General features: G+C 36.0%; 1 protein-coding gene across 1 annotated transcript; it reads left to right on the top strand.

Annotated features, from left to right (window-relative positions):
* Positions 1 to 7,590: 7,590 nt before the first annotated feature.
* On the top strand, positions 7,591 to 10,307 carry LOC106769746 (protein THYLAKOID FORMATION1, chloroplastic). The gene is made up of 5 exons (XM_014655484.2): positions 7,591 to 7,906; positions 8,069 to 8,336; positions 8,608 to 8,824; positions 9,303 to 9,418; positions 9,820 to 10,307. Exons 1-5 carry the CDS (start codon positions 7,705 to 7,707, stop codon positions 9,908 to 9,910), a joined length of 894 nt encoding a protein of 297 aa, XP_014510970.1. The 5' UTR covers positions 7,591 to 7,704; the 3' UTR covers positions 9,911 to 10,307.
* Positions 10,308 to 11,871: the final 1,564 nt, after the last annotated feature.

The following is an 11,871-nucleotide window of genomic DNA, read 5'->3' as shown; positions in this document are numbered from 1 at the left end:
TCTAACTTCACCAAAAAATAAAAATATAATCCACTTACAATATTCCAAAAATAATAAGATAACCAAGAAATAAAAATTAATCCAATTACATTATTTCTGAAATTCATAACTCAAAGCTGTAAATAAATCAAGGTTGTCCCCCACTCTCACGTCGCTATCATGCATCTGGAGTATCTGCTACACCCCCTGCTCCCGTATAACCAAGGTCATACGATCATCGCAAGACACACACACAACCACAAACACAAACAAATATGGGTAAGCTACTATAAACACAACCAACATCAATAAGGATATGTACAAGATAAGAAATCACAACTTAATAATAGTACCATTCATATACAATGTTACCCATACTCACATAATTGTTTCTATATCATGAACATACTCAACATCCTCGTTAACTATAATGTGACTATAACCTCCACGTCATCAATTCCCATCACATCGTCATCATGAATCAACATTACACGTACCTCCATCACAACTAACCTCATCAAGAATCATTCATCATGAATCACGCCGTGAGCCTCCACAATACCATAACTCCATAGTGAAAAGAATCAGTCACACTCCTGTACCCTACCTCAAACTTGTGGCCTCCCCACAAGTCCCCTGTAGCCCCTCCTACAGGTCTGCTCGAGTAGTCCCGCCTACCTGGCTAAGGAACATGTTTCCTGCCACACAACGACAAGGCAAACACCATCACCCCCACACAAGGAGGGCTCAATACCCGAGCACTTCCTTTTCGCACACAAGGCCAAAGGAAGTTGCTATCTCGACGATCGATAGTCTCAGGCTTTACTAGGTACAAAAAGTGGACCTATCTTTCACTCTTGTGCTCATCAACTACATCTTCAGGTACACCTCAACACTTACTCATTCCAACGTATATATCTAAGTACAACAAACATTCTCACTCTCCACCTAATACTGGTCATTCATCATTGTCTACCGTCTTATTCAAAAATATAATGTACTTAGACTAAACTCTTCAGAGTTTCACTCCAACAATAAATTACAATTAAATAAATAAATAATGAATAAATAGACATCATTCCAAATAAATAATTAAATAAATATCATCCCAAATAAATAAATAAATAAATAATTAAATATAATTCCTAATAAATAATTAAAATGAATATTATTCCAAATCAATAAATAAATATCATTCCATGTCAATCCAAATTAATAAATTATTTATTACCTTAATTCATTATTAAAGTCTCATTACTTCTCTTTTTGGAATAAATTAATTCCTGATACCTGAATATAATCTTAATTAATTTGACTATTTAATAAGGTTATATTATTTCCTTTATCAAACTCACTAACTTTTATTTCTAGTTATGCTGTTAATAAATTTTAAGTTTCCAATTCCCTTTTTGATTAATTTTATTAATTCGTATTACCAAACTTCCTTTTTAATTAATTTTCGAACCTAAACGTATTATTCTCATCTCTCTTTGTCTTATTATTAAACATTCCAAACTTCATAATAAAGGGGTTCTATAAGCCCATCAGTCCAACCCAAGCCCAACCAAAATTCCAGGGGTTCCTCGGTCAGAAGAGAATTGCCAACGACGACCACCGCGATTCCATGGCAGTCCGCACCAGAACCAGAACCTTCACTGGCGCTACTCGTGTTTCCAACAGCAGCAACTAGGGAACCTTAGATCCCAAAACGCACAATCAATACCAACCCCATAACAAAAATTCGCAATCTCCAATCGTGAAAATTCAAAACAGGATCAAAACCCCAACGATGCAACAGAACAGATTCGAAGAATTCAAAACTTTTAAGATCAGAAACGCAAAAACAGAAACGAAAATCCCCATTTGAAAACCTAACCCCCAATTGCAAGAGCAGATTGTAATTTCCCAATTTTAAGTTCAAGAACCCTAATTTCAATTATCAAATCGCAAGGACAATTTGCAATCGCAGAAATCCTAAATTATAGCGATTGATCTGCAAAGAAAACAGATGAATCAAATCCCAGAAATCCCCAATTCAATTTGACTGGAACCCTAAGTCTCAAATTGTAGAAGGAATCAAATCAGCAATTCCACACAATAGAAACCCCTAAAATTGAAGAACAATCAAAACCCTAACTCACAGAATCAAAACCCCCAAATTTCCAATTCTAGAACCAGATCAGGAACCCTAAAATGATGAAACGGAACACGGTTCACTCCGCTACAGTGTCAACCTTCTTCCCCACGCGTCACCGCCACCTTTGCTCGTCCACGCACCACCGTTCACACCCGACCTGCGTCCTTATACGAAAATAGGAAAAATCCCTAAGCCCAAACGAAAAACAGAGAAAGGTGGAGGGGAAGGAACTTGCGCTGCGATCCGAACGGCCAGCGTCCTCACTTAGTCGTCACGAACTCGTAACACCATCGCTCCATCATCGCCTCGCCACTGCTCGCGGAAAAGGAGAAGAGAAAGGAAAGAACTTCCTTCTGCCGTGCACATTCAAGACGAGAGAAAATAGAAAGGAACAAAATGAGTCACTGCAAGCGTGACCCCCCCTTCCAAAAGAATGAGAGTTGGGCCCTTAATTGGGTCCATGGATAAGCCCACTCAAGTTCACTCTGAATCAGGATGGATAAGAATATAGGCTTCTACCAAAACAAAAGATTTACACTATGATTAAGTTTGTAATAAATCTGAAACTTTTATTAACAAAACCCTAAACCTAATTAACAAAACCCTAAACCTAATCAACCCCTGATTTACCAAAAATCCCAAAACTTTAATTTTGATGTTAATTATGATTAAGTGAAAGCCTAATTTTATTATTTCAAAAAAAAGAAAATCAAATCTCCATTTGAGATAGAATTCAAACACGTGAATTCTTGTTTAGGAAACATTTAAGGAATTCAAGTTAATTCCTGATAGCATTTAATGATGAGAATTCTAAGGTGAAAACATATAATGATACGTGATCTCCATTAATTAAATACAAAGATTGAAAAGCTTAAAAAAAAAAAGGAAAAATACCAAGATCATACACTTAAGGTATAAACATTCACTCACACAATAAATAATGAACAAATACTCAAAATCAATAATATCATCACGTTCATCATATAATAATATAAAGGTAAGCTTCCCATACCTTAGCCAATAAAAAAATAAGCTTTCTCTTTTCCTTTAACATAACTGCTATATCTTTTATTTTCTTTTTCTACTTATTTTATTTAGTGTAACCCTCAGCCAAAAATAAAAAATAAAATTTCAATATTTCTCATAAACCTCTTTCTCTAGGATTTGAACTCACACACATTCAACCTAATACACACAAATCAACCAACAAACCAACACATCACATTGATAATTTCAGACATTATAATTGTAACAAACGAACAATAAATTACGTTGCATTTAAATTAACAAAACCATTAAATAACATACATTTTTTTTTGTGTTCTAATCGAGACTAGAGCACATAACCATTCAACTTTCATTAAAAATTACTCACATCTCATCACTCTATTATTCATACGCCCTATATTTTTCTCGGGTCTTACACTTTGTAAATCTAGTCTGGATCTTTGGACATATTGATCCTGAAAAGGATCGTACCTTAGACCTATTTTTTGCCCATATTTACATGATGTAGACCCTAATTTCTTCCAGCATTGTTATGATTGGTTTAGTCCTGGTGTGAACCAGTACACTGTTGAATGACTCACCATATTGTTGACCAATGGGTCACATTTTGGATGTGTACTGAATCTGGACCTTGACCAGTATCTGTAGCATATGATATTAACATATGTTAAGAGTATAAGCTAAACAGGTGAAGCACATTGTTATTCCTATAGTACAAACAACTTTTTAGTGTACCTTGAGGGATGACAATCAAATGCTTGAATGCGTCTTCATTTACATCTTTAAGGTTTCTCATTTCCCTCTCCCAATTTTGTGGATGAGTGGCAGTAGCTGCCCTCCACATCAGCTCTTTCAGATTTTTATCAGGAAACTTTTTCCTAAAGTTTGAATATAAGTGTCTGACACAAAATCTTTGGTCAACACCAGGGAGAAGCTCTTGTATGGCTGATAGTAGACCCTGTGGTGTAAAAAAAAAACAGTTACGACCATATCTAATTAATGAATCGTTGTATGAAATTAATGCATATGAAATTAAATATTACCTTTTGTTGGTCTGACACAAAAGTTATTGATGAACATACTTCTTGACCACTCAGATCATCAATCAAAAGATTCAAAAACCACGTCCATGAATCTTTATTCTTAACTTCTACCACCGAATATGCAATGGGCAACATTTGATCATTGTCGTCTCTCCCAACAGCTGTTAACAGCTCACCTCCATACTTCCCTTTCAAAAAGGCTCCATCTAAACCAATTATTGACCTACAACAGAGAAAGTTGTCTTTACATGCCTTCAGACAACAATAAAATCTCTTGAAAATGACCTCACCCTTAATATCCTCAACATGCACCTTAACTATAGATCCTGGATTTCTTCCCAACAACTCATGTGCATAATCATATATCCTCTTATATTGTTCATTAAAGGACCCATCAATGTGATCAGGAGCAATAGCTTTGACTCTATAAGCCATACACCTAGATATACCTATGTTCCACTTTCTTTGAACTTTTTCACGTATATCCACACCCTTCATATTAGGATTTTTCCTTACTATTTTCATTAATTTTTTGCTCAACCACTTGGCGTCAAGTAACTTGAGATTGAACTCCCTGCTACATGTGTGAATGTCTTTTTTAGTTCTCAACTGCCATGATTTTACATCCTCCATATAACCAAAGTATATGGTCCATGGGCATTCTCCTTTTGCACCAAAGCACTTCAACCTCAATCTTCTTTTGTCATTTTTTACAAACTTTTTATTTCTACCATTTTCCAAGGCATACCCTTTAACAGCATCTAAAATATCTCGCTTTTCTGCAAAAAGAGCCCTACCTCCCACATAAAGTCTACCATACTTTTTGGCATACAAAAAGTACCAAACCTCCCATAACCTTCACTGTCATTAACATCTTCATCACTATCTGTAGCACTAAGTAATGCCTCATAATTCCACTCCTCATCTGAAAAACCTTTATCATCATGATCATCACTTTCAACACTCACATAATCACTGTCATAAAGACTTTATACTTCTACTTCTACCTTCACATTACCATCTACAACACCACCTATATCACATTCAACACTCACATCCACTAACCCCTCTAAGCACTCACTATTTCCATGTACATCACCTTCATTAGTAGATGTACTCCAACTACAAATATCAACTTCATCCTCCACAACTCCTTCACACACGTTCAACTCTTGCTCTTCTTCAACCTGATGCAACTCTTCTACATCACCTTCAACATCTACTTGAAGAACATCACCTTCAACATCTACTTGAACACCATCACGAGCTTCTTCACCCTCATGCACCTCTTCCAAGTCACCATCACCTTCAACATGTACTTGAACACCATCACCAACTTCTTCCACCTCTTCTAAGTCACCATCACCTTCACCATATACTTCAACAGGATCACCATCTTCTTCACCCTCATGCACCTCTTGTAAGTCACCATCAACTTCAGCACCATCACCGTGTTCTTGACCCTCTATTTGTACTTCACCATTACCTTCAACTTCATTATTACTAATATATTGAAGCATATGTATGACTTCCGGCTCAGAAACAACATGCACAACGTATAAATGAACCTCACCATTAAGTCTAGCTATGTTAGCCATATGTATGGCACCAGTGTCATCAATTAATTGTTCTAACCTATTTTCAAACACTAAACCACCTCCTCTAGAGTACCATAAATCTTTAAAATTATCATATCCAAAACTTTTCACTACGCTGACAACCACAAAATAACTCCAAATGTCAGGGTCAAAGGACAAGGTTGTTGTCTCCCCTTCATACTTTAGGGTACCATCATTAATGAACTTTCCTCCATGGTGGAAAACACACTCAATAGAGTTGTCCATTACGCACAACACAATATAAATATATCTACACACCTATTATGCAAACATATGACGACAAAAAAAAAATTATTAAAACTCTAACAACACACACAAAGACACGGTCAAATAACTTTAAACATACATGGGGGACCACATTATCCTCAACAACGCAGACCAAAACATACATCAATGAGGGACCACCAATGAATATTGCAGTTTCCCAACTATAAAAACAAAGACAATAAAGCACAAACACTAACCTTCCTTCAGATTAACCTCCACTGACCACATGATTCAGTCTTGTGCTTCCAACGGCACAAGGACCCACACCTCACCTCGTGCTTAACTTATTTCAGGAACCTGCACATGCACCCTCGCTTCAAAACCGACGTTCTTCAAAAGAGAAACTCTCTCACGCTTCGAATCGAATAAAGAAAGAATGCCAATTTTTCTCCAATTACCTCACACGAACCCTACCCCCAATTTTTTCCCCAATCTCAATTACATTTCACAATTAAAAGGGGTCAGCAGTTAAAGTTTTTAATTATTCCTACTTTGCCCTTCCAAAAATATGATTACATTTATAATTTTTAATACAAAATTTCTTTGTAATGTCACGTCTCGTTAACGTCAACTCTGACCATGACAGTTAGTGTAATTTAACAACATATCCTTTATTAAATCAATTTAGAAAAAAGACAAAAAAAATATAATTTTTTGTACTTAATAGACCAAGTGTCATAATTTCATTGTCATATGATATTTTTTATCGTAATTGATGCAACTCTAAGTAAAATCGATTACTAACTAACCAATTTATCAAAGAGTTTACAAAAAATTAAAATGATGTAAATTGACTTTTGAATAGGTCTTGGATAGCATCTGTATCATTTATCAAAATAAAAGGGACGTGTCATTTGAGATGATTTTTTTTTATAAAAAGAAATCACAATTTTCAACTTAATGTTCCCTCTGTTATATTCATAAGATTTTCTTAACTAATTTATCCTCCTTAAAAAATTAGTCAAAAACAAATAAACTTATCGATAATTTCAAGTTTTACAAATTTTAAATATTTCAGAAAGAAAAAACCATTTAATTACAAAAAGATCGTATAAAAAAAAGAAGAAATAATTTCTTAAGAAAAGTCTTATAAAATGAGATGGTATGTGACAGGTTAATCTGACTGCTCAAAAATCAATCTCCTTTCGGGCAGCAGTTAGACAGAGATGTGAGATGTGTCAAAAACCGTAGAAGAAAAGCAGCTTTAGCTACCTCTTACAAACCACTATAACACCCAATAATCATATCAAAAATGCATTCTTCACATTTACGCAGTTTAGAAAATCTCAAATATATTAATAGTAAATGCATTTTAGTTTTTTGTTCTAATGCTGTGTTGGTGTAACTTCCACACAACAGTTGCAGAAAATTGTAACTCTGTTATTGTTTTAGCGTAGAAAAAGAAAACGAGAGTGCGAAAGTTGAACGTGTCGTCACGTGAGTGGCTGGTTGGAAAGCGGACAAACGAAGGTTTCAGTTTCAGTTTGAGACTTCACAGTGTGGATAAGCTTTTGGATCTGTTGTCTTGTTTTCATTCCAACACAAACGTGCGTTTGAAAGCAATGCAATGCAGATCTTCTTTCGATTTTGTCCTTCATCTCGTTCGCTCTCTTTCTTGCCGTGTTCGTTCTTTTTCAGTTAGTTTCCATCCATGGCGGCTCTCACTTCTCTCTCTTTCTCTGCAATCACTCACTGCCCAGAAAGAAAAAAACTAACCTTTTCCTCTACTCCTTTTCTCGCCACCTCTTCAGACTTCTTTGGCCTCCGCACTCATTTCTCCAACCACCATGTTGGCGTTCGAGCTTCCAACTCCACTTCTAACATGGTTGTTCAATGCCTGTCTTCTGTCACAGGTTATTGTCTTTCTTTTGAACTTGCTTTGTGTGTTTATGTGTGTTATGAGAAAAACTCAAGTTATTTCTATCACCCCACAAATTAAGGAAGAAAAGGTATATATATGAGTGTATCTATCTCTCTCTCTTCACACATTCATTTATGTGTTGCATGGTGTGCAGATGCTCCCACTGTTTCGGAGACAAAGTTGAATTTCCTGAAGGCATATAAGCGACCAATTCCTAGTATCTACAACACAGTGCTGCAGGAGCTTATTGTGCAGCAACATTTAATGAGATACAAGAGATCATACCGCTATGACCCTGTGTTTGCTCTTGGTTTTGTCACTGTGTATGATAAACTCATGGAAGGGTATCCTAGTGATGAGGACCGAGATGCCATCTTCCAAGCCTACATTAAGGCGTTGAATGAAGATCCACAAGAATACAGGTTAGGACATTGTGTAGTTTTTGTTTTGTTCTTCCTTTTCAAAATCATTAGCAGAAATGAAAGCACTAATATCAGTGTCATTTTTAAGGATTTGCATTTGAGTTTAATTTATACGCACTTTTTACATCAATGGATTAGAAATCATAGTAGCTTAATTAATAGGTGAAACTTTTAAAGTGGTTTTTATAAAGATGAAAAACCCTTATTGAACTTGTTCATTTCAAAGACTATTTTCTATAATTTTTATGTTATATAATGATGTTTTATACAGAATAGATGCAAGGAAGTTGGAAGAGTGGGCTCGGGTTCAAAACCCAAGTTCCCTTCTTGAGTTTTCATCCAAAGAAGGAGAAGTTGAGGGGATTCTAAAGGAAATAGCAGAAAGAGCAGCGGGGAAAGGTGAATTCAGTTATAATCGTTTCTTTGCAGTTGGACTATTTCGTCTGCTTGAGTTGGCAAATGCTACGGATCCAACAATTTTGGACAAGGTTAAACGATTCATTTGAGACTTATGATTTGAATTTTTGACGATTTTGGTATACTTTTTTAAAGAACTCCTGGGAAAAGAAGATAGAAAGGTAAAATGGATTGAATTTTTGTCATAAGCTAAATCAAGGTATGCACAGTGTAAAGGTTGAATGAGAAAACTTTTTGCATTAATTGTCGAAGCTGATTTTAGCTCATGAACTGAAACTGAATTTATTTACCTATAAATATTGGTAGGGAAGTCTTTTTAAACAGTTATTTTGCATTTACAATTTGAAGTTGAAACTACCAAGCCTAGCTCTCATTTACATGAGTTGTAGCAAATTGCAAACCAAGAAACTCTATCATATTAGAAGAGATTAACATTGTGTGTCTTTCTACCAGATTACTCTCAATATATGATAGCAGAAATTTCTATTTTGTGCATCCTAGTTAATATTTGTAGCTCTTATAAATTCCTCTTTGGTGTGAACTTAACAGCTTTGTGCGGCTTTGAACATCAACAAAAGAAGTGTTGATCGGGACTTGGACGTGTATCGCAACCTGCTCTCAAAGTTGGTTCAAGCAAAAGAGCTGCTGAAGGAGTATGTTGACAGGTAAATATGAAACCTTGTCATTCCATTGTTCTCTGATTTCATGGTTTTTCACTTGAAATATATAATTGGTGAATGTAAAAGCTGAAAAAGAAGTAAAATCCAGACATTCCCACTAGTTTGAATTTGCAATTATATTAAATATTTATGACTTTTTAGCCCAAAATAAAACATATGTATTAACATATTAACATGTAGTTTAAATTTGAGATTTTTGTAGTTTCTAACTCTACTGACTATTTATTTGATTTATTGTTTGGCAAAGTTGATTTTGAAATGTTGAATGTACTATTAGTCTGACAAGAAATAAATTATAGAACTAATAAATGTGACATATTTGCACTTATAACTTGCTTGTTTTGCTGAGCAAAGTTTTGATTAGTTGAGCTGAAATTTTGCTTCAGGGAAAAGAAGAAAAGGGATGAAAGGGCTGAACCACAAAAGGCTAATGAGGCCATCACAACATGTTTGGGTGAACAACTTCCAGGCCTGTAGTTATGTTCATCTGAATCAATCTCCCACTCAAGACTTATTATGTTTGACATGTTTTTTCAGTTGATTCTTGAGTTGGATAAGCAAAGGGGAAAGTTCTATCATCTTGGTTTTGCAGGGTACACTTCAAAGGATAAAATATAGTAATAAAAGTTGATAATCAATGATTGAGATTTTAATAAGATACATACGTGTGTGAAAATAAATTTATTATAATCTCAATTGTTGATTAATCAACAATTACTATTTCCTACTTGGTGTACAATTTAGAGAAATCAAATCCTTGGTTTTTGCATGTTGTACTTATTGTAAACTATAAGGTTCAGTCATGATGATCAACCTAAATCCTTGTAATTCTCTCTACTGGCCTAACTTGGACTTGAAAACTATCTAACCAACAGTTTCTCGGTGTGCTAAATCTGAACCAGTTTCTACACAAACTGATCCTGGAAGAAAAACAACCCAGAAAAACATAGGAAACCTTTCTCCAACCAATGACAGATCTACACAAACTGACCTGGAAGGAGGTGGAAAAGAGGAGAAAAAACCATCCTTGTGTGCATCCCAGCTTAGCATAAGTACTCTGACACGATTAAAATAAAAAAAAAATCAATAAAAAATACTAGATGTGTTTTGGTTGAATGGGTACGAGAGACGATCGTCCTTCCTAGCTCAACTTCAATTATGATCAATTCTCTAGTGCTTTTCTTTATAATCGTCTAACTCCCTTCACGAATGTAATTCACTCTCACTAGTCATTGATCTCTAGAAAACACTTTGACGTTCAAGTCAGATATGTTTTTCAAGGAGGTCTTAACTTAATTAGCTTAGAAAAAGATGTCCTTACTTGGACATTAATCACATATTTATAAGGCTTATGGCAGTCAAGTCCATTGATTAACCATTAATGCAATATATTTTTAGGTAATTAAACCCAATAATTGTATATTTGTAAAGCGTAAGACAATCTGACCCATTAATTAGCCATTAATACCTGTTTAATATAGTTGCTAACTACCATAAATACTCGCTGTCAAGACCGGGCGTCTTGACTGATCGGTTAAACCTCTTGATGATCTCGTTATGGTGTTGATCGATATACTTCATATAGTACACAGGCCCCCAAGCCCCCAGCGATTGTTAACAATGACGAAGGGGTTTTGCACTTATGCCGACCAATCCAAAAATGGCACGAAAAATGTTCACTTGGATAGCTAAATTTTTAAAGCAATTGCTATTTGTGGGACACGTAGGAACGTGGGATCTGTGACCGTTGAATTTGAAAGGTCGAGCCTCCCTGGTCGTCAGATGCAAGTGTGATGGACGATTGAGATTGAAATCTGGAACCACTTTTTTCGGCTATAAATAGGATGTAGGGTCACTGTCATTGTCATGCTTTTTCTCCCAACTTCTCCCACCGATTTTTACGCCCTTCTCTTCCAAATAATCATGTCTTCCTTCTCATAGTCGTCCGATGAGCGCGCTAGTGAAGGTCAAGGGTATGTTGACGTTGCGACAAATTCTTCTTCATCGGTAGGGTCTTATGTCTTGGGTTCTGCTACTGGAAGGGATCAGCCACTGATACACGAGGTCGTCGGAGATGCTTCTCCCGCTGAAGTCGTTATTTCATCTGAGGACAACGTGGATGAAGGAGAGGCAAAGGTAGAAATCAACGCAGTCAGAGAGTGGGATGGGGTTACCACTGCTCCTCCGCCAATCGTTGTTGGATACGACTGCCCCCCCCCCCCCCCCACGAGGTAAAACTGTACACACCTCTTTTCGTTACTGGTGCCACGTGGGAAGACTTTATCAGTCGCGTTGGTATATTGGCGATTGTACAAGATGTTGAGAGTATAAAGTTGGTCGTGTGTAAAAGGAACGAGCGGGTATGTCACGAGCAGGAAGGTTACGACACTGACTTCTTCTACGTGTATTCTACCCTGTTCCATGACCTGGGCGTTTGT

Source organism: Vigna radiata, chromosome 8 (genome assembly GCF_000741045.1).
Source record: "Vigna radiata var. radiata cultivar VC1973A chromosome 8, Vradiata_ver6, whole genome shotgun sequence".
NCBI classification, from domain to species: Eukaryota; Viridiplantae; Streptophyta; class Magnoliopsida; order Fabales; family Fabaceae; genus Vigna; species Vigna radiata.
This window is presented reverse-complemented; position numbering and strand designations above follow the sequence as displayed.